General features: G+C 40.1%; 1 protein-coding gene and 1 long non-coding RNA gene across 9 annotated transcripts in view; one reads left to right on the top strand and one right to left on the bottom strand.

The window, feature by feature from the left end:
* Positions 1-24,204, bottom strand: part of FANCC (FA complementation group C) — a 289,596-nt gene that overhangs the window by 41,923 nt on the left and 223,469 nt on the right. For all 8 annotated transcript variants that reach the window (XM_038526897.1, XM_038526893.1, XM_038526894.1 and 5 more), the window contains 3 exons: positions 13,325-13,481; positions 2,612-2,664; positions 1,213-1,312 (listed from right to left, as the gene is read on the bottom strand). In XM_038526897.1, the coding sequence (XP_038382825.1) occupies positions 1,213-1,312; positions 2,612-2,664; positions 13,325-13,481 (310 nt within the window). The remainder of the gene's footprint in view (positions 1-1,212; positions 1,313-2,611; positions 2,665-13,324; positions 13,482-24,204) is intronic.
* Positions 1,890-8,662, top strand: LOC111096365. The gene is made up of 3 exons (XR_005354009.1): positions 1,890-1,984; positions 5,643-5,743; positions 8,103-8,662. It is a non-coding gene; the product is annotated as an uncharacterized LOC111096365 (long non-coding RNA).

Raw genomic sequence — 24,204 nt, 5'->3', positions numbered from 1 at the left:
TACTAATGCTTTAACCAGTGTCTTCTGCCCCAGCCTAGGTGTTTTTAGGAGTTAAAGGGGCAGGTTTTCCAGAGGTTGGTCCCTAACTGGGAATACAAATAATGCACAAGGAAGGATAAAAGATATTTATAGGTTATGCCTCAAAATAGGTGTGAGGGCCAACCAATGCCTTTCAGCAGAGCTCTCCTTATGAATTCCAGGCTGGGTACCATTGAAACATGGTTTGCTACAGTCTAGTTAACCTCCCTAAGGAAAAAGGATGGGAGAAAATACATTATAAATATTTATGATTGCCTTAAAAAGTGGAAACATCTGCTAAAACGTGAGAGATTTCTCTGGTGTAGGGGTATAAGGGACTGTAGCAGAGCTAAGCATCACAGCAATGCTCTCTTATGACAGGCTGTGGAAAGCACCATAAGGGACCATGGCCTACCTCCTGGGAAGTTGCAATGGACCCAGGGATGTGAACAGGCAAAGCACCACACACAGAATAGGTCAGTTAAAATGCCCAAAAGTGAAAGCTCTGGTAGGAATGCTTCCTGTTTCACAAGGTCCCTCTAATTGGTCCTCAGCCCTTGGCAGCCATTGTCTAGCCTCTGCTGATGGGGCCCCTCAGTACAAGTCTTCCTATAGCCCCCATAACTAGCTTCTTGTTCACTGATTGTGTCTGACACTGACATTCCTAGCTGCTTCTCTACAATGATTCAAATCTCTTGTCACTCTCAGTAGATCCTTTCTTTCCTGGAAACCAATACATATTTGGGTATCTCCTAGCTAGGCAGGGAAACTCTAGTAATTAAGAATGTCCAGAATTGCTTTCTAATGTGTGGCATTTGCTTCTTAGCATATGCCATATAGATTCCACGATGCCCAGGCAGGGCAGAGTCCTCCCTGGCAGACAGCATACAATACAGGGCCCAGAAAATGCATCCTCCGGGGGGGCACATGCCAGCATGACAGTCCTCTTATACAACAGCAGAAAAATGCTTCTGGGTACCAGGGCACAGGGCAGATAGGAACTATCCTGATTTATTTTCAATTAAAATAGTTTTACCTTTGCTACAGCATTCATTTGGAAGCTTTCTTCATAAGCAAAAGAGTCTACCAAAATCACTAAAAATAAAGTGCTCCTTTCTGTGATTACGTAGATAGATATTCTTAACAGCCTTTTTTTTCTTTGGGGGAATGAATAATATATGCAATATAACAAACCTGCTTGTTTTTCTTTTCCAGAGCTTCCACAAAGCACTGTGTAAACACTTGAATAGCGGCTAGTACCTCTGGGGCTCCATCGGTTTCCAGGAGTACATACCTGAGCAATGCAAAGCCAGATTACAACACATTTAATGATTAATCTGGCAACCATTTGAGCCTGAATTGTAAAAGGAAATAATGGAAACATTCTTTTTGTGCCATAAGGTTCAGCAATATCTTAGCTCATTAGATTTCAGTACTTGTGTGAAAGTAGGAGAAAGTTGTCACTCCTTTCCTAAATACTTTAATTAAAATAGCAATCTGCAGAGCTTCCTTTCTTGGTTTTTAAATTATTAAGCATTGCATATCCCTTCCATATAGGCCTGAGTGCTCTTTAGAAATACTCGCACATTGAATGCCCAGGCACGCAAAATCAACAGACCCTTCATGTTTTCAAGTGGAGAAAGAGCTGCCCAAGGGGGTAAAATGCCTTGGTCAAATCTACCCAGGGAAGTGGTGGAAGAATTCTGTGTGGTACCTGGATTGGTTTCTGCATATTTTCATACAACTAACTTTATGTTGAAACAAAAGAAATCAACTCAAACTTTGCTCGCTTTAAACCAAGAACATCATTCTAACTTATTCTTGTGTTCATTTATTTACCCTGAAGTTGGTATGTTTCAAGACCAACTCAAGGGCTGGGTTATTTACTGTTGTAAAAATTCCTTTCCCCAGTGTTGCTATCCCTGGAGGCTCTACTGCTGTGTGCAAGGAGGATGGATAGGGGAGGGTAAGTACCCTGGCTGCACCAGCACTCAGGAAAGGGGTTGGAGACCCTTCCTGGGTAACAAGCTCCTACTAACTGCTAGCCATAACCCAATCTGGTATCCAGTGGTTTCTCATCTCTCATCATCTGTAAATCCAATGGACTTTACAAGAAGTATTCACACTTGCAAAATTAACGTGTTGTAGGATAACACACATAGATGATTTTGCCTTTCAGAAGAGCTCTCTTGAGAACAGCATTATTTTTCTTGGTTTTCCCTTAGCTTTAAAATCCTTTAAACAGATTGGTCAGCCCTCATGTGGTGAAGGGAATACACTGCTACGCTTTATTTTGAGCTGAGAAAAATCCTACATGAACATTTAATGATTTACTATCTAATTCAATTTTGCCTTTCTACCAATATTATTAGAATTTTAAATGCTTAAAAAAAGAAAGTTATCTTATTTCCGAGGCATTGACTTATAAATACAAACTGACATTTAGGTTTTACCAAATAGCTCAAAGGAGTAAGATGGAATCAGAAACTAACTTCCCGATGGTATATACAGAGACTACCACAAAACTTTTTATTCATGTTTGGAAACTGAGCACTTCTAGATCGATTATTAGCAGAAATTGCACATCATTTACCTGAACATTTCATCAACAATTCTGAATATGGCAGGGTGGCAGGCTGCTTCAGGCTGTAAAGGAAGAAACCAAAAGAAAGTAAAATATGAGAAGCATTTCACTGATAATATATAGCTGTTTATTATCAGGGAGATAAGTTGTCTAGAACTCCTGTTGTCTAGAAAATGGGTATATTCTTTTGGGTTAGAAAAAAAACAACATGAGTGCAAAAGCTTGCATTACGAACAAAAGCTGGTTCTCCTGGGGCAAAGAGATTATGATCAAGCTTTATTTCCCCTTTATACTCCTTTATGTTCCACATTTTCTCCAACAGGCCAATATAAGAAAGAGTCAACAAGGATCACAAGAAATGTCAAAATACCTTTCACCAGCATATTGTAGTGAAGGCAGAGCCTGCCTATGTTACTAGTTTTACACCATGTGCCCATGTGTCTGACCACCCCCCATGGCCCAGTAGAGCCTCAACGTCAGGTCTAGACTTGCTATCTTTTCATTTATTCTTATTAGGCAATGAGTACATAGTGATTTAGAATTATTATTGAGAAAAGTAGTGACTACTACCATCTTGGACTAAATAATATCACATCTTAGTGCACTATAAATTTAGCACCAAATTATTTAGGATGTAAAAATAGGTAATGAAAACAAAATATAGATACCATCATCTTGAACAAGAAAAGTAATCTAATTTATTCTGTGAATATTTTTGTGATGGTTTTGATGATTTCAATCTGCAGAAGCTGACCTACTGTGGCGTAGGTGGGGCTTCAGTGGGCCTGACTCAGGTTCTCTATCTTTTCAGCCAGAGCTCAAAGCATAAGGTTAAGCCATATGGAAATGCTATTTGTGTTCTGAAACAGAGATTTTCTAGCATCCAATTGTGAGTTGATTAAGCTCTACAAGGGTATTTCTTTGAGTCCTACTGCAGTTGATATGACCAGCTTTGGTAAACATTTTTTCATCCCTCCCTCAACAAGAAAAGAAGAATAAAGGATGTGTTTTGCCTTTCAAGTTTTCTGGACCATGCTGAAGAAAGAATGGAGCCTATTTCCATGGATTTTCCTTTCCACTCTCCCGTCTGTGCCAGTGTTGAGTTGTAACATTAAACGTGTGCCATCTAGTGCTCACAAACTGCCACTACAGGCTGTCACGGCCGGCTCCAAACAAGAACATTGCCAATTGTCAAAAGCAAGGGAAGATTTCCTTTTAATTACTAGAAGAGAAAGATTTGTGCTTTGCAAGTTATAAATTGCTACTCTTCATGTAGAGTAACATATCTTCCCTAATCATTCACTGACATGCATTTTTATCTAAAAGAAATCAACTAAAAATTCTCATAGGTAAATTCATTATGTACTCAAGAAATAATTTGGCAGGAACATGGTTTAACAGAAGAGAGGCAAATTATTTCTTGGCTTTGATCTCAGGCAAGTCAGTTAATCTCCCTGTGTCTCGGACCCATGGTAAATAATAACAGTTATTAAGAGGTCACTGGATAAATGCCCAGAAAATATCATAAATGTTTCTATGTATTCATAATGAAAAAATCAAACAAGAAACGAAAAGCACACTGTTATGTTTTACAGTGATTCATCAAATTTGCCAAAATTTTTTCAAACTTTCATAGATGGACAATATGCCCCTTAAGTGTTTAAGACCGAACAACACTGTCACGTGACCACAAGCAGACAGACACACGAGAGCCCGAAAATGCATGGATAGAAAACCAAAATTGAAAATGGTAAAACAGAACCATTCCTTTTGATCCAAATGATCTAACTAATCCAGAGCCACTATGTAAATTGGATGCTAACAGAAAATCATTCAATACTCATTACAGGGATTTCTAAATGGCCAATGAAAAGATAATCCAATGTGTAGAATAGGCTGCCATGAAAATAAAGGGGGAGAAGCAAGAATGTTTTAACTCAGTTTGTTAAGAGAGGACTAAGTTTGGACATACTTTTATTTTATGCAATGTTTTTTTTTATCAAAACCACTCAATCCAATGATTTAAATGTCTCCAGAACATGTGGAAATGCCTGCTCTCTCCATGCCAATGGACTCTACTTAGATTTCCTTCTGTTTAAATATTTCAGACTTTTTTTTGCTCTCGGCCTGCTTCTACAACCCATTTTAGCTTTTACAACAGATAACGTGCCAAGAGGCAGGGAACCTTGCTGAAACAGCAGTGGCAGAGACTTTGATTTAAAAACCAGTTTTCCTTGCTGCCCCAGAGCTGTGAACAGCTCTTCTCACCCACAGACTTTACTGATGGTTTTTAAAATGAGACTCTTTACACTTCCCGAGCACATAATTTCAGGGTCAGTGAGTCCCCTCATGAAGCCTGAAGTACTTACAGCCCAAGCATGTGTCTTAGTGACATCAAATCACAAAAGCACACTTAAGCTGCTTTTCTTATCAAGAGAATCCTCCAAATAGAATTAAAGTCTTAAATTATGCTTCTTTGGAAGCCATAAATGTTCAGCCCCCTAAATCTTTACAGCATCCTTGTGAGGGAGGAGCCAAACATTTAACCCCTCTGTGGCCTGTCTTATTTATAGAATGGGACCCTATAGTAACTCACCACAGGCTACTCTACAATCCAGAGCCTGGAACCCTAGCTCTAAAGCCCTATAATAGGGGCAATTATCTTCCTGTAAAAATGAGGGAGAGAAAAACTTTCTTGGGTTCCATCTGTTTGTTTTTCTCCATCCTACCAAAATCTGTTCCTTCTCAAACTCTGCTTTTCTCCATCTGGCTTCACAATTTCCATGTACAGATGATTTCAAGTCTAAGGAAACAATGTCACCAAGAGGCCATCAGTAACACGCGTTTGCCCCTTTCCCCCTGCCCTCACACCACCCCCAATCCTTTCACTGAGTGTTGGAGGATGAACAGAAGATGATGATGGAGAGCTCTGGACTCTGGCTTCCTTTTCTTATGGACCAGATTATTCTGTTGGGTGTGCATCCCCTTCCCATCTCCCACAGATACCCAGAAATGTATTGTTTATCTTCTCTCTGCCTAGGACAGCCCATTCTCAGCCCTCAACAAAACGAGGGAAGTCGAAGTCAACACAGAAGAAACATGCAGTGGCCATGTGCTCTTGGCCCGTGCTGTGGGCAAAAGGTGAGAGAGAGGCCAACTGTACAGATAACATCCATGCCCACTCTCTGTCCTTGACACCTAATCTATTTTCATCCCAATTCGTCAAGGATTATTACAAGCCACTTGTCACTTGAAAGAGGCCTGAGAACATGGAAGAACAAAATTCTCATGGAAGAAATCTTTCCTCTACCGTTTTCTGATTCCTTGTGTGTATGGGGGGAGGAGAGGTGGGAAGAAGACAGAAAATATAAACCAGAAAGGGAAATTGTACTAGAAGTCAAGGTAATTCGCAGACAAAAGTCAGTGAGGAAACAGAAAAGTTCTCAAGCTTTTTTAATTTATCATCCTTCATAGATATTTTTATCTAAAAAATAAAGAGGAAAATTGGAGGTAAGAGACAAGATGAAGTTTAGGAAGCCTAGAACAGATTCTCTTTCATGGTCTATTTTAAGATAGTTAAATATTTTACTCAGGAATGGTCATTCTGTTCAAGAAGAAACAGCTGATGAGAAGCTTGCCTTCCAGTGTAAGAGGAGCCAGCAGTCTGGCCCACTTCTCCAAAGCTTGGGGAGGGCCGGCAGAAGCCCCTGTGGTGATTTATGCATATAATTAAAGGGTGACTATATTTATCAGAAAATAACTTCCCTTTTTTTTCTTTTATTTTTTTCTTTTTTATTTTTTTTAACTTCCCTTTTAAAAGGGGGATTCTCCACAAGATTTATTTCAATAGTAAACTCTTTTATGTTTTATAGTAAACTGTTTTATGTTTTATTGTTCAAAAACAATTTGATTCTGAAGATACTGACTTATCTGCCGTGTAAAACACCTTTATTAACACTTATGTTTTTCTTTTTTTCTGCTTTCAGGATGCTAAACATAAGACTGTAAAACATCCCTTTTATATTTTAAGACTTATTGTGTTTCAAAACACTCAAGTTTCTTTCAACAAATTTGAACTTGGAAAAATTATTCCTTCTTTTTAAGCTTTGTCAGATATTATTTATACTATAAGCAATTTTTTCATTACTCCATAATGCAATTATTGTTTAATTAGTGATAAATGTATCATTTCTGGGCTTGAAAGAAAAACAACTTAAGCACCAAATGTACTCCTGTATTTTAAATTTAGTGGTGCCTTCCAAGAACATTAAGACACAGGGATGTCAGCTCTGGATGCTGAACAAGATCCCCCAAACCCTAAGTTCTTTTTAGCCTCTCTCAGTGGCTTCTACCCAGTGAGCTTGTATAGTTCTAGCAGGAAGACAGCCCCTCAGCTTCCTGCTGCTTCTTGGCTCAGTCTCTAAGTGGCACTGAAACCCCAGGTTGAACACTGCGCTTTGCTTTTTTTTTCTCTCTTCCTTTATTTGACTGGTTGGTTGCAAAATCCTGCATCCCCAACAGGAAGAAACCCTAGCACTTGCAATCTGGGCCTCCTTTATACAGAGATATTCGGAGCGTGTGTGTGTGTGTGTGTGTGTGTGTGTGTGTGTGTGTGTGTGTGTGGTGCCCCCCGGAGGTGGAGGCTGGGAAGTGCAACTACTCTCCCAGAAGCAGATTCTTTACCTTTTTGTTACAAGCATAAGCTAACACCGCACTTTCCTATTTGACCACTACTAAATTACATGCACCACATTAAAGAACTCAAAGAAAGAAATGCTTAGAAGGCTGCTAATGAAAAAGCAGGAGAAAAAAACCCCTAGAACACTGTTAAGTTATTCAAGCACAGAAAACTGACATCATCTTGGATGTGGAGTTAATTTTTCAGTATAATCTTTCATTAAAGGGGACTGTGCTTGGAGCTTAGTGTAAAGAAAGTTGTTCTTTTTGAAGTGGCTACAACTGCTTTCTGGAGAATAAAGACAAGAACATGTACTATCTCATCACTACATCAGGGAGGACACTGAGGTAGCTGCATGATTTTTTTTTTTTTTTTAGCTGCATGATTTTATTCTTAAGTTCCTACTAGATTAAGAACACCCCCCCAACTTTACTAAGGTATACTTGACAAGATAAAGAAACGACTTTTTTTTTTTAAAGATTTTTATTTATTTACTCATTAGAGATGGGGGGGCAAGAGGGGGTTGGGCAGAGGAGAAGCAGGCTCTAAGCAGGAAGCCCGATGTAGGACTTGATGCCCGGGACTCCAGAATCACACCCTGGGCTGAAGGCAGGCACCAAACCTCTGAGCCACCCAGGGATCCCAAGAAATGACTGTAATTGAGCTGTGAAGACTTTCACGTAGGAGGGAATATGAGAAGTATTTTCTGATTTAAAATCTGACTAAACAAAAAAATAAAATAAAATAATAAAATAAAATCTGACTAAACAAAAACAAAATGAACCCTGTCTCTCTCCCCCTTTACTCCCTGCTCTTTCGTAGGCAAATCTATCTGTGAAGGCAAGGGAGCAGCTTCTCTTGGACTCAGGCTGGAGGGGCAGGCGGCATGCAGGGTCAGCCAGTGAATGAGTGAAGGAAAGGGCATGAGAACCAGGGTACATCCTGGCCCTGGCATGCAGCAGGGCAGCCAAACACAGCACCACCGTACCACCCAGCCAGCACTTCTCATTCAAATGTGGGGTATAAACAATAGCTTTCTGAGCTCCACAGACGGAACTGTAACTGGAAAACATAACATCCTTCTGATTTGTTGGCCTTGGGAAACCAAACAGTGTGTAAAAAAAAAAAAAAAAAAAAAAAAAAAGGCATAATTATAATTAGCAAGTGGCTTTCACTGCTTTGGTGACATCAATTTTTAAGGTAGGTCTGAAGCTACAAATTACAGTCTTGCAGAATGTGTTCTGTCAAGAAACACACAAGACTATCTGCTTTGAAAAGTTTCAGTCTACAGAGTACAGGCACCTGGCTGGCTCAGTTGGTGAAGTGTCTGCCTTCGGCTCAGATCATAATCCCAGAGTGCTGGGAATCAAGCCCCAAGTAAAGCTCCCTACTCAGCGGGGAGCCTGATTCTCCCTCTCTGCAGCTCCTCCAGCTTGTACTCTCTCTCCCCCTCTCTCAAATAAATAAATAAAATCTTAAAAAAAAAAGTTTCAGTCTGCAGAGTTAAGTGACAAACTGAGGTTAATACTGCAATTTATTTAGGAGCCACCAGATGCGGCAGGAAGCCATGAACTTGGGGGCAGTTCAGCCCATGGAAGCCAAAGAGTGAGTCTCAAAAGTAAGCAGGTTTTAAAAACTCGCTTCTATTTTAGAAGTCAGAAAGATTCATGTGCATTTAGAATTCAGGTAATATTAGATTGGTGCCTTATTACTTAATCTTAATGGAAAATAGCAGGCTTTACAATCTACACAGTTAATGCAATCCCTATCAAAATACCAACAGCATTTTTCACAAAGCTAGAACAAACAATTGTAAAATTTGTATGGAACTACAAAAGACCCTGAATAGCCAAAGTAATCTTGAAAAAGCAAAGTAAAGCTAGAGGCGTCACAATTCGAGACTTCAAGTTATATTACAAAGCTGTAGTAATCAAAAGACTATGGTATTGGCACAAAAACAGACACAAAGAACAATGGAACAGAAATGAAAATCCAGAAATAAACTCATAATTATATGGCCAATTAATCTTCAGCAAGGCAGGAAAGAATATCCAATGGGAAAAAAATAGTCTCTTTAACAAGTTATGTTGGGAATACTGGGCAGCAACATGCAGAAGAATGAAACTGGACCACTTTCTCACACCATACACAAAAATAAATTCAAAATGGGTTAAAGATCTAAACATGAGGCCTGAAACCATAAAAATTTAGGCAAGAACACAGGCAGTAACTTGACATTGGCTGCAGCACTTCTTTCTAGACATGAAACCTCTTTCTAGATATGTCTCCTGAGGCAAGGGAAATAAAAGCAAAAATAAACTATTGGGACTCCATCAAAATAGGAAGCTTCTGCACAGCAAAATAAACAGTAAACAAAGCTAAAAGGCAACCTATGGAATAGGCAAAGATATTTGCAACTGCCATATCCAATAAAGGATCAGCATCCAAAATAAATAAAGAACTTGTAAAACTCATCACCCTAAACAACAAATAATCTAAGTAAAAATGGACATAAGACATGAACAGGCATTTCTCCAAAGAAGACATCCAGATGGCCAACAGACACATGAAAATATGCTCACCATCAGTCACTATCAGAGAAATATAAATCAAAACCATGATGAGATATCACCTCACACATGACATAATGGCTAAAATCAACAACACAAGAACAACAGGTGTTGGCAAGGATTTGGAGAAGAAAACCCTTGTGCACTGTTGGTGGGAATGCAAACTGGTGCAGCCACTGTGGAAAACAGTGTGGAGGTTCCTCAATAAGTTAAAAACAAAACTATCTTATGATCCAGCAATCACACTACTGGGCATTTATCCAAAGAATACAGAACACTAATTCAAGGGCCACCTGGCTCAGTTGGAAGAGTGTGAGACTCTTGATCTTGAGGTTGTGAGTTCATGCCCCATGTGGGTATAGAGATTACTTAAATAATTTTTTTTTTAAAAAGAACACTAATTCAAAAGGATATATGCACCCTACGTCTATAGCAGCATTTACAATAGCCAAGATATGGAAAGAACCCAAGTGTCCATCAATTGATGAAAGGATAAAGATGTGGTATCTCTACAAAATGGAGTATCATCTAGCCTTAAAAAAGAATAAAATATTGCCATTTGCAACAACATGGATGGAGCTAGAGAGTATAATGATAGGCAAAATAAGCCAGTCAGAGAAAGACAAATACCATATAATGTCACTCACACGTGGAATTTAAGAAAGAAAACAAATAAGCAAAGGGAAAAAGAGAGAGAGACAAACTAAGAAACAGACTCTTAGTTATAGAGAACAAACTGCTGGTTACCAGAGGGGAGGTGGGTGTGGGTGAAATAGGTGATGGGGCAGGAAGCCATGAACTTGGGGGCAGTTCAGCCCATGGAAGCCAAAGAGTGAGTCTCAAAAGTAAGCAGGTTTTAAAAACTCGCTTCTATTTTAGAAGTCAGAAAGATTCATGTGCATTTAGAATTCAGGTAATATTAGATTGGTGCCTTATTACTTAATCTTAATGGAAAATAGTAGGCTTTACAATCTACACAGTTAATGCAATCCCTATCAAAATACCAACAGCATTTGGTATTAAGAGTACACTTAGGATGATCACTGAGTGATGCATGGAAGTGTTTAATCACTATATTATACACTAATATAATACTGTATGTTAACTACCTGAAACTAAAATAAAAATTTTAAATTAAAAAAAAAGAAAGAAAGAAAAGAAAAAAGAGAAGGAAAGAAATAAAATAAAATAATAAAATAAAATAAAATACCAGGATTTCAAGTCCCTGAGAGGCCAAAGAACATCTGGGGAGATCATTTCCCTTTGTAAAACCTGCACCACACTTTTATCTTTTGTTTTTGCAACATTTTGTAACTATAGAATTTCCAGGGCTATTTATGAACAGTCCCAAGAGATGGAGACATAATTAACAATGCTCCATATAAAATATAAGTTACGTAGACCATCACACTTTAATCACTCTCAGAATCCAACTCTAATGTAATAGGCATCAAGTTTCTTCTGAAGGAAAACACAGCAGGCCACTGCTATCTGAGTCTTCAAGATCGCTCTGATACTTCTGCACCGCCTTGTCACTGCACCAAGATACCGAGCTTCGATAAATGAATCAGATGATGCAATCAGGAAGCAGGTTCTTCAGGTTACCCCTGTAATCACTCAGTCATGTCACAAGCATATTCCAGCCTGCCTGGTTTTCTGGCACTGTAGAGCCAGGATGCCTGAGGAGCGTGGCCCACGCCAATCAGGGGCTTGCAGCTCTGTACTATAATTACCTCCTTGAACCATAAGGCATAGAAAGGTCACATCCTGCCAATGCCACAATAAATTAAACCAGATAACACCCTCTGGAATCCTCCTTTAACCATAATGGAAGCTCCGAATCCCTACACACATGAGCCTGATAAATACTTTTGTAGATCAATAGACTTCGAAGCTGTCAGCCTGGGGGAGACTAAACTATAAAAGTTGGAGACTGAAGTCCCTGTAGTGCAGTGTTCTTTAGGTATTCCCTCCACAGAGAAATTCCAGTTATGTTGACTTTTCTGAGTTGGTTTGATTCTGGAGCCTTTATTTGGTCCTGTGGTTTTTGTCTGAACATCCCCCATGTCCTTTTTACCTGTGGCCCTTGAGCTTGAGAACGCCCCAGTGAGCACAGATATCCCAGCGTATGAGATCCAGGAAGCAGGCTCTCATGTTTTCTCAATCTTTTGGACCTATCTTCTTGCCTTCCTTTTTTTCCTGTCAAACATAGTAAACTTCCAAATCAGCTGGGTTCAATTTGTGCCACTTAGCTTGCAGGTACATGGCTACTGGTGACTGCAGCACCACCCACAGCCGCCTGGAAGGCCCCAGAACAGAAGCCTGTGGAGTAAGGGGGAAGGCCTGGCAGTCACGCCCAAGAGATGGTGGGCACCTCAAAGAACAACAGGACAGAGAAAGAAGGCAACTGATTCAATTCGGATTCCCTCACTTAGCCTCCAATTTGAAAGACAAAGAAAACCGGAAGTTCCAAATGAATTAAAAAACCAGAAGGTGTCTGGGAGGGGGGTGTTGTGTGAACTCAGCTAACCTAAGAACTCTCTTCTCTCCAAGTCTCACCTCAAGTGGGGAGGGGGACACTCTCTCCTGCCCAGTTTTCCTAGCCCCCAACTGAAGATCTGACTGATCACCATGTCTGAACTAATTTTCTCCACCTGGACAATAGGAAGAAAATCTCTGCACCCTATGTTCCCCAGGTTACAAAAGCTAATGAGAAAACACGTTAGAAACCACTGAGGTTCTCATAAAACAGATAGATGCCCAGGGAGCACAGCACCTCCAGTAGTTTTTAACTTGTTTTTTCAGGGTGCATTGATCTTTATCCCTGCTCTTACAAAAATGCACATCAATTCCACAGGGTTGCCTCCCATGAAGGGAAAAACTCCCACCAGTCAGGTTCTGAGGACTGCCTTTGAACCCTGCCACTGACCCTGGTTTAGACAATGAAACCATTCCATTTGGCCACTGAGCCCCAGATTCCCAGGCCTGAGAAGTCCCAAGTACAATGAAGGCTGGGCAAGCTACCATATGGAGGGAAGGTTCAAGGCTGGAAGGCTTACACCAAAAGAAAACTTACAGAATTCTTAGTTGTTTTTATTGTTTTAACTTTTCTTCCCGGGTCTTGTTTTATTTCTCCTCTCATTGTAAGGTCTTTATTTTTTAAGACTTATTTTTCATGTGGAAATAAGAAATACTGTTTTAAAACAGTTTGCCTTAATATCAATTCTTGAGAGTATGCACTATAAGGGGCACCTATCCATCCAGTAAATCTCACACCTCTCCCTGTTTTCAAGACATGCTCCAAGTATGCAGAAAAGCCCCCTACGTTGGGTCTATAACAAAATGCAGACACAACGATTATTTCAAAAGGTGCCAACTGCTCTCTTGTTTATACTCCCCCTAGCTTTGACAAAAAGAGATGATACCTGGCATCCTCTTTAAGGATTTTTCTCCTCATGAAAGCCCAGCACGTACCAGCAATGAATCTTTCAAAAAGTATTCGATCCTTCTCAGGAAATTTCTCTCACTAGAGATTAGCTTTTCAAACAGATGCAGTGTTGCTTTTTCAAGGCTGGGAAGGTGACGAAGCCAGAGGCAGACAACAGCTGACGTAGGGAGAGAAATCTTCTTCCTTTCAGCAAGAATAAACAAAATTTTAAACAGAAATGGGTTACTAAGATAATAAGATTGAGAGAGATCAAAATGCAAGAATGAGTCCACTTTGTGAATCTTCTTTTCATCATGGTCGTAGTATTTACAGAATCAATCAATATTTACCATGTGTCCATTTGCAAAATAATGTGAATTTGCTTCCAATTCAACTCAGGACATTAGAGAAATACTCAAAGAAATGTTTTCTTTTTTTTTTTTAAATATTTTATTTATTCATTCATGAGAGACAGAGAGAGAGGGGGGCAGAGACACAGGCAGAGGGAGAAGCAGGCTCCATGCAGGAAGCCTGATGTGGGGCCCGATCCCAGGACTCCAGGATCACACCCTGGGCCAAAGGCAGGCGCTAAACCACTGAGCCACCCAGGGATCCCCAAAGAAATGTTTTCAAAAAGGAAAAACAAGTAGTAGTGATGTAAGTATTAGTGATGGAACAAGATGGAAAAAGGCCTATACAGCTCCTAACTTAAAAAATAGTTATATCTGAAAGTACATCCTAAGGATTTAAGGATTTAAAATATGGATTCAGACCTGGGTTTGAGTCCCAGGGCCACCACCTACTAACTTGATTACCTTGGGAAAATTACTAAACCTCCAAACCTCAGTTTGCTCATCTGTAAACTGTAAAGTGGGCCTATCTCCCTCAAAGTGTTCCCAGAAGGAACAAATACAATAAAAATACATGTACAGAGATGAGCACAATGTATGATATCTAATAAATACTCAGTGACTGTATTTGTGAATCTGTTGCTTGAAAGTTAAAAAATATTTTCCTTTAGTAATAATTTCATATATGGTGGTTATGGCCTGGTATAGATACATAGCTGATCTCTACCATGTTATACTCCGTAGGCCCCAAATATTTTGTGTTGCTATGTTTCCACAGGAGAATGTGGAGGTTCCTCCTGTGTCAGGTTGGTGAATCAGGGGTTCTACTTCCCCTTCTGGGAGGTAGCGTGAGAAGACACCTGTCTCATTCTGAAGCACCGATAGGCTCTGGGCCTGTAGCCCTCCCGTGAGCATGGGGCCTGTCTCGGCCTGGTGAGACTTCCCTTTCTTCTTTCAGCCCAGCTTTCCCAAGGCCTCCTGCCTCTTCACCTGTGGCATCACAGACAGCACAGTGCTTTCCAGGTTCTGTCAAAGATGTTTGTTGCCTTTATGAAGAAAAACAAAAGCTGAAGGGACAAAGGCTCCCTATTACCCAAACTACCCAAAAGCCCCTTCAGGGCTTTCCCTTCACTATTGCTTCTGGGGCCATTTCTCTGCAGGAGCTGGCTTGAAGTCCAGAGAATGGGTGCAGGGGCAGGAAATGAATAGGCGGAGTCACAATCTCCCTCAGCATAACTCCTGTAGACCTTTGTCCTGGATTAGCTCAGGGACAAAGCTAGACAAAGCTGAAGAGTTGGAAGGACTCTCACAAAAGCAGGTAGAGGGGGGATCCCTGGGTGGCTCAGCGGTTTAGTGCCTGCCTTCAGCCCAGGGTGTGATCCTGGAGTCCTGGGATCGAGACCCACATCAGGCTCCCTGCATGAAGCCTGCTTCTCCCTCTGCCTGTGTTTCTGCCTCTCTCTGTGTGTGTCTCTCATGAATAAATAAATAAAATCTTAAAAAAAAAAAAAAAGCAGGTAGAGGGCAGGACAAAGGGCAGGAGGGCCTCCCCTCCTCCCTTTCTGATCTCACATTCTCACTCTTCTGGAAAGTCTTGCAGGATCCCTTTCCCCCACTCTCCCAACACCTGGCAAAAACTGCCACAGTGTTGCTCCCTGACCTGCATCACCTGGCACATCTAGGTGCCAGGCTATGGATGTCCTCACTTGTGCCACTGGTGCCTTGGACTCCAATTCCCATGCCACCTCCCCTATTATACTCGATAGCAAGGAGCTGGTGTTCATCCATTCATGAAAGATGAGGACTTCCTGTGTGGCACTCAGTGTGCCAGGTGCAGGCCAAGCAGCTGGGAACACAGACCTAGTCTGTACCCCTAGCACTCAGGGCCCAGGGGGAGATACACATATACATTTCAAATTGGGGAAAAGGCAGTGAAGGTAAAAGAGAATAACAGAAGGGTCCGATTTAGTTTGGGTGGTCTGGACAGCCTTGGGATTAGCTAGGTAAAGAGAAGCCAGAAGGCATCTCAGCAGAGGGACTAGCAGCTGTGATGGTCCTGAGACAGGGAGGAGCAAGGTGAGAAGGAGAGAGAAACCCCAGAGTGTGAAGGTAAAGTGGCTTGTGATGAGGCAGTACCACAGAAGGAAGGCTTTGGAATTCTATTCAGTGATAATTCTGGTTCAAAGGACTTCACAGACAGGAGTGCCAGGATGCGGTTTACAGTCAAAGATCAGTTCAGCTGCAGCAGGAAGACCCAAGTGCAGGCCTAGAATGGGTGGGGGAGCCCAGAAGCCCAGGAGCCCAGGGGAGCCGGTGCTGGCATTACCCAGGCAGCAGCGGAGGAGTGAAGGGTCGCTGGCATGTATTTCAGCAGTAACATTAAGAGGAACTGGCAATGAATCTGATGAAAGGTGGTGAGGGGAGGTAGGAATCAAGGCTGCCCCAGGTTTCTTAAGCAATGAGCTGGATGGACATATTATTTACTCCAAACAAGGAGGAAAGATAAGATTTGTGAAGGATTTACTAAGAGCTCAGCTTGCATGTATGAATTTAGAATGTTTGAGGGACACTCCAAAAGAATAAAACAGATCCGTGAATATTCAAGTTGAAAGTTCTGGGGAGAGGTCTGGGCTGAAGATATACATTAATGAACTTCAGCCAGCATAGAATGGCATGAGCGCGGAGAACTCCAAGGGAGAGAGGTCTGCGTAGGGAGCAGAGGGCCCACGTTATGCCCTGAGCAGTACCAAAAGGTAGCCAAAGAAGAGAAGCTGCAGATGGAGGAGGCAGGAGATACACAAGCAGGGAACAATGCCACCAAGGAAGAGAAGGAAGACCTGGTTCTGACCAGCACTGTTGAGAGACTGAGGATGTGGGGAGGGAACCATATGCATTCCACTGGGCAGGCCCTTTGTGACCTCCCCTAGGACATGGTTTTGATAGTGACAGAAGCCAAGGGCAGTCAATGTGGAGATGAGGTTGAAGTGCAGCCATTATTGTAGACAGGTCTTCAGAGGGACAGCTGTGACAGGAACACCACCAGGAGGCTGCGCAGGGGGCAGCGGTGTGCAGGGCAGCATGGCTGACTGGTGAGCCAGATGCAGAGGAGCAAAAAAAGCTGAAGGACTGGTAGCCACCATTTATTAAGCACTTACTTGAAACCATGCTAAGCATTCTACATTATCCTTATTTTATCCTTATTTTACATAAGACAGGGCAACTGAGGTCAGAGAAGGACAAGAACTCACAGCTACAATTTGAATGCAGGAGGTCTGATGCTGGAGCAGGTTGTACACCTCAGGTATCTATGAACTTCTCCACTGTGGACTAGAGAGTGGAAGGTGCTGCTCAGAAGAGGGGCCCAGGTCCAGGGGAGCAGATGGCATTCCAGGTAAGTCAGATGCCTGGACCCTGCGCTCACTCCCTTCAGTGTTTAGGGAAGTCTTTTCAAAGTCTAGGCTGTGAGTCAGTTTTAGCCACATTAACAGACCCTTGGGACAGGTTTCCACCCAGCTTTCTACAGTAGAATATCCCTGGACAGGGGCGAGGGGTATCTGTAGTCTCTTTCATGAGCCAGAATGCTCCCAAGAAGCAGGGACACTCTGAGGCACAGAGGGAACTTGGCTGCTCAACGGCTCCTTCCTTCCCAAACAGTAGGGACATCTTTTGACCTGCATTTATCACATATAATTTTTTTAATCACATCTAATGAAATAACTATGTACATCATTAGACAAGTTTCTCACTTCAGTGAGTTTTTCATGCAGCACCATTCCCAGGCCTCTGAGCAGCCATGTGCATTGCATGATTTTTACCATAAGGTCACTTTAGTTGAATGATGCCTGACAACACAAAGGTATGAGCTGTTGAGAATGAGTAGTAAATATGAAGAAATGTAAAAAGGAAGCTAATGTAAGATGATAGTTCCATCAAATATCTGAAATAAAGTATATTGCTTAGTTAAAAATTTACACAAAATCTGTAAAATTATATACTCAAATTAGTAAGTATATAATATTTTTGTTCCATAATCAGTTTAAAAAATGTGTATGGGGGGATCCCTGGGTGGCTCAGCAGTTTGGCACCTGCCTTTGGCCCAGGGCGCGATCCTGGAGTCCCAGGATCAAGTCCCACGTCGGGCTCCTGGCATGGAGCCTGCTTCTCCCTCTGCCTGTGTCTCTGCCTCTCTCTCTCTCTCTCTCTGATGAATAAAATCTTTATAAATAAATAAATAAATAAATAAATAAATAAATAAATAAATAAATAAATAAATAAAGTGTATGTTAAAAGTATGTTTTTATTATCCTTTATTCAGAGGATATCCTTTATTATTTGCAGTGATTAAATTTATGGACCCATGTTTGATATTTGAACAAAACAATCTATTTTGCTCTAAAAAATCAAAAAATTAACTCTTTATAATCAATACTGGTAGTGAAGAAATCACCAAGAAAATGACCTTAATATACTTACATAACTGAATTTGACTGGACCAACACATTGGTATTATGTAAAACGTTCTAAAAGTGTACTAGGTTGGTTTTGAAATTAAAAAGGCAAATTACATTATATGTCAATTATAGCTCAATAAAACTGAAGTGGGAGGAGGCAAATTATGAAAGAAGAATGCAAATGGCCAATAAAAATATGCAGATTTTCAGCCTTTTTAATAGTAAAGAAAGGTAAACTAACACAGCTGTCATTTTCACCCTCACACACCAGCAAATGTTTAGGAACAATATCCAATGCTGAAATAGGTACAGGGGATGTATGTTCTCAGAGGTGAGAAAGGGAATGGCTTTGCTCTTTTGGTTATGCATATCACCTAATGAATTGTAAAACAGACATCATCCTGACCTTTGTAACCATACTTTTGTGAATCTGCCTGGCAGAAATAAAAGCATCAGTTGCAGGATATTTACTGTAGCAATGATATAAAAAAAAATTAAAAACAATTTCAGTGCATCTGTTGGCAAGCAGGTGAATAAATTAAGGTCCATTCATATCAGAGAATATGTTCCTATTTTATAAAAATGAGCTGGATCTATATCCCTTGAGGGTTAGCTGGATCTATACCCATTGGTTAAAAAGCAGGTTCCAGAGTCATGTGTATGTGTGATGCTATTTTTATTTTTAAAGCTACTTAAAGAAAGAGAAAGAATTGTTTTATACAGATTTCTATGTTTACAAGACTGTGAGATATGGTTATCAGAAGTACTAGAGGGTGATAATGGGAGATAATTAACATTTTCTATATATACTTCTACATTGTATTATTTGACCTGATAAAATGAATATACATTTCTGTGGAAATTTAAAAAGCCAGTAAAGTAACAAGATAAAAAAAATGTTTTAAGCGACCTTGAAAAATTTCATTCTAGATATACTAAAGCTGTCCTTTTTCTACTCTAGCTATACTTACACCACCTACCTAGCCTAGATACAGATCAAAATGATGAATTCAAGAAAAACAGGGTAAGATAAAAACCTGGCTCTCCCAAATTCCTACCTAATAATCATGGTAAGTTTTCTGCATTATAGCTATGTTTAGGAAAATGAGATTGGGTGTTTGGGACTTATGTGAAATACATTAAAATTTTCTCATTTAAAATATGAGGAATAGGATCCCAGTTACTGCTTTCACATAGAACATGAGCCTTTTTTAAAAAAAGATTTATGAGAGAGAGAGAGAGAGAGAGAGAGAGAGAGAAGGAAAACACGTTTGTGAATGGGGGGAGGGGCAGAGGGAGAGAATCTTCAAGCCGACTCCCCATGGAGTGGGGGAGCTGACATGGGGCTCGATCCCATGACTCATGAGATCATGACCTGAGTCAAAACCAAGAGACGCTCAACCCACTGAGCCAACTAGGCACCCCAAACATCTGAGTCCTAGTAACAATTTCTGACACAAAGCAGGAGAAGCTTAAGAGGACACCTACTCTTAGAGTCTTCTAGATAAATGCCTCCTTGGCATTTAGAAACTGTACTTTGTTTCTCCAAAACACTGAGGCTGTTGTTTGCCCCATCTTTTGCAAAAAGAGGCAGTATATAAAAAAATTGGTTCAGGAAATTATTAAATAATTTTGGTTCCAATTATTTTTTAATAGCTACAATAAAACCGAACATGGAATTCAATTCTTTGCAAGAACAGTTCCTAATGAGGGCAGCGCCTGTCAGTAGGGAATATCAGAAAGACAAAGGGAAGAAGCTTCCTCATCACTCAAGACAAACATAGGCAGTACTTCCACCCTTCCAAACCAGAAAGAGATAGGGTTGTTTGGGTTGCCAGAGAAGCCCACAAAAATTGGGATCAGCTTTTCTGGAGAAAATTCCAAGGAATTGGAAAGAATTCTCTCTATTATATTCCAAAGGTTTCCATGAAAATTTTATCTAAGAAGTATACCAAATTTGAATATTGTGCCATTGTTACCACTTATAAGTTGGGGAAGTCCAATTTCAAAGAAAAGAGCAGTAACACCAAGCAAAGAAAATGTCCAAATCCAAACATACAGGAATGTCTATTATAAATCATTATAAGCAGGGTTTTTTTTTTTTTTAAGATTTTATTTATTTATGAGAGATACAGAGAGGCAGAGACATAAGCAGAGGGAGGAGCAGGCTCCATGCAGAAAGCCTGATGTGGGATTCGATCCTGGGACTCCAGGATCACGCCCTGGGCTGAAGGCAGATGCTCAACCGCTGAGCCACCCAGACATCCCTATCAGCAGGTTTTAATTGAAAAGTAAACTTTTTCAATGACTAATTTTGTGACCATATCTTATTAAGGTTAAAAAAAAAAAGAGGATCACAGGAAGTATCAGCAAATGGATGGCGTTTTAGTTACTACTATATTTCGTTGCTACCTTTCTGTCCTTAGTATTACACTAGCCTTTCTTCATTTATAGACATTCACCTATATTATTTGACAACACTTAAAGCCTGATTTTTCTTATCTGAACTGAAAAAGCACAAAACTGAAAGCTTGGTCAAAGATCAGCCTATTCTTGTAATTTCTTTTCTTTTCCTGGTAAGCGCCTTTGGAGGCTGTATTAGTTCTTTCAGCAACAGGATTTTCTTAAAAAAAATTTTTAATAGGGAATAAAAAAGAAAAAAAATATATATTTAGTATAGTTCAGCAAAAGGAATTTAGCTGACATTTAGCCTTAGTTCAGTGATATTTCCATTAGAAGGAAAAGATATAAGCTTGAGAAAACCTAATAAAACATTATAAAAATAATATATTACTAAAGTCAACAATAATAATAGCAACGTGATAGTTACTGAGTGTTTACTCTGGGTGTGAGGCATCATGCTAAACATATTACAGGCATGAGACCCATTTAAATACAATTCAATGTGCCTGAGACAGCCTTACATCTATTACCCACCACAGTTATAAAAAGGAAGCCCCCTTTGAACTCTGCAAAGTGTTTTGATCTAGATTATGATTTAGTATTTAACATCCACCAGTCACACCGTGAGGCCAGTCCTGCATCCATTCTTCCTTTCATTTGTTCAATTGACTCATTCATTCTAGTATGCAGAAAAAAACTCTCCACTCGGTCATCAAACACCTCAATATTTTTTTAAAGACTGTATTTATTTATTCATGAGAGACATAGAGATATATATAGAGAGAGGCAGAGACATAGGCAGAAGGAGAAGCAGGCTCCATGCAGGGAACCCAATGTGGGACTCCAGAATCATGACCTGAACTGAAGGGAGACACTCAACTGCTGAGCCACCCAGGCATCCCCAACATCTCAGTGTTTTTGAAGCAATGGATTTAGATTTACTCTATAGGGCATGTCATACTGAATTACTTATACTCCACAGACCCCTGGAAGGATTTCAGCAGCCCTCCCAGAAAGGTTGTATTGAAGTCTACAGCCTGCAGGTGGCTTGAGGGTAACTCCAGGAATAGACCTGAGAAGTTAAGTTTAATATTTAGGCCCAGAAATTAAAGATTTCCTTTAGGTTATCTCAATTGCAGAGAGGAGCAAACATCTGCTGTTTAAAAGAAGACAGGGAGCCATTTCTGAAAATACATGACTGTATTTGGAAATCAAGGCCACAGAACCCGGCCAATTGGACAACAGATGAAATTCCACTGGGGTACTGTGGTAGGCAAATAGCTGGAAGTCTACACACAGGGCAGGGCACACTGATTAAAGAAAGTATGTGGTTTCTAGATGACCACATGGTACATTTGGGGAACTGCTCAAGGGGCTGGGGGGAGAACAGTGTTGGGTATGGGGGTGGTAATCTGCACTGACGGATTGAATCAGCCTCTCCATGTCAACATGTGGCTGGGATGCTTTGTCATGGGAAAGTGTCCATGGAAAGGTGCCAGCCCTTACACCACTATTTGGGGAACTTGCTGAGCTGAAGCCATTGGAATTGGACAAGTTGAAGGCCACCCAGCATTTCTGGACTGTCTGTCCCCTATGGATTAGCAAACATAATTTTCCAAACCAAATAAATTTTATTAGTTGCTGAAGGGAGAAAATGCTATCAGAAGTAAAATAAACAGCAAAAGAGTTCAGGCCTACTCATGAAGACACTGCCCTCAGCTTTCTGTCTGAGAACTGCAGGTGGGGCAAAAGTAGCTATTTTCTGAGCATGTCTCTTTTTTTACCAGTAATTTCTGAAACAATTTTGAAAGGTTTCACAGGGGATGCCAAGGGGCATTCTCCTCCCACTTCCCTTTAATTCAAGTCTTGCTGAAAAAGACTAGAAACACAGGTGGCTAGGACCCTATAATTTGATGAAATATATTACTAAATAAACCAGAAATAAAGCTGCAATGGTGAAAGGCAAAGAGCATTTTACTTTAAATACTTTGAGAAATTGCCTTGGAGTATGAGAAATGAAAGCTGGTGGGGTAAGCCACTAGAACCTGAAGTATGTACTCAGGAAAATGATGTGGAGCACATTTACCATGTTATACAAACTTTTAAATTGATTATTACTCAGTATCTTACATAAATGACAAAGATAACTGATCAGACTTCTCAAGAAATCTAGACTTACTGGGTAAATTTTGACAAAGGTTGAGAGTAGGTAGAAAAAAAGACTATATTTTTTAACCATGAGAATTATGTTTTGACTTTTTCTCAACATCAAATAATTTAACCTTCTGTTTCTTTTTTTAAATCTTACCTTAACAAATTCCAAATTATAACATTTTTTAAAAGATTATATTTATTTATTCATGAGAATACACAGAGAGGAGAGAGGAGAGAGAGAGAGAGAGAGAGAGAGAGGCAGAGACACAGGCAAAGACACCAGCAGAGGGGAACCAGGCTCCATGCAGGGAGCCTGACGTGGAACTCGATCCCGGGTCTCCAGGATCACGCCCGCGGCTGAAGGCGGTGCTAAACCGCTGAGCCACCCAGGCTGCCCCAAATTACAACATTTCATGTAAAATGAAATTAAAACTTACATTCTCACATTAATTTTTAAGAGTTATACATGAAAAACAGCAAATACTCTAACAGTACTTACTTCTAAGCTAACTGAAAGAATAATGGTGATTTGAAGATGTTCATTTTCCAAATGTGATGATATAATAAAAATCAATTTAAAGATGGGGAGAAGATATACTTATTACAGCAAAAAATAATGATAATAATAAAAACCCAAAATACAATAAAACCTTAGAAGTAAAAAATGCCTAAAACCTAGACATGTGGAAAATATTTAAAGTACTCCTTTAAGATCAAAAAGTAAACACAAACAGGGACGCCTGGATGGCTCAGCAGTTGAGTGTCTGCCTTGAGCTCTGGGCGTGATCCCAGAATTCCAGGATCTAGTCCCACATAAGGCTCCCTATGGGGAGCCTACTTCTCCCCACTGTCTGTGTCTCTGTCTTCTCACTGTGTCTCTCATGAGTAAATAAATAAAAATCCTTAAAAAAAAAAAAAAAGTAAACATGAACAAATGGAAAGACATAAGTGTTCCTGGACAGGTAGACAGAAAGCCTTCATGTCAGAAAAATGACAGTTTTCCCTCAGTTAATCTATATATTTCACATGAGCCTCCCCCAAACATTAGCTATCTTTCCTAAAGCTAAACACAATGGTTTCAAAGTTTATTTAAAAGATAAAACAAACAAGAACTGCCAGAAAACCTGAAAAGGAAGAGAAATGGGACAATTAGCTTTATTTTATAATAGGTATATTAGAAAGGCTCCATATTAAAAAGAAGTAGTACTGGTGTGTGAATATACAACAGGCCAAAAAACCAACAGAAAATAATAAAATGCATGATTAAGAGGGCGAGGGGTTTGTACCCTTTATCACACTTGAGATGTATAAAGCAACCATATTACTTCAACAGATACTTTGCAAAACAAAAACAGAGAAATTGGGAACCTAAAGACTAAAAGAGACTTTTGAACCTATCAGCCAAAAGCAACATGTGAACTTTGGACTCTGATTCCAAAAGAACCAACTGTTAAAAAAAAAAAAAAAAAAAAAAGAGAGAGAGAGAGAAAGAGACAGAGAAAATCAAGAGAATTCACTGACTAAATATGTGATGGTGCTAAGGAATTAGTATCAGTTTTTAAATACAAT

Source organism: Canis lupus, chromosome 1, assembly GCF_011100685.1.
Source record: "Canis lupus familiaris isolate Mischka breed German Shepherd chromosome 1, alternate assembly UU_Cfam_GSD_1.0, whole genome shotgun sequence".
NCBI classification, from domain to species: domain Eukaryota; kingdom Metazoa; phylum Chordata; class Mammalia; order Carnivora; family Canidae; genus Canis; species Canis lupus.
The sequence above is the reverse complement of the archived record's forward strand: the minus strand, read 5'-3'. Positions and strand labels throughout refer to the sequence as shown.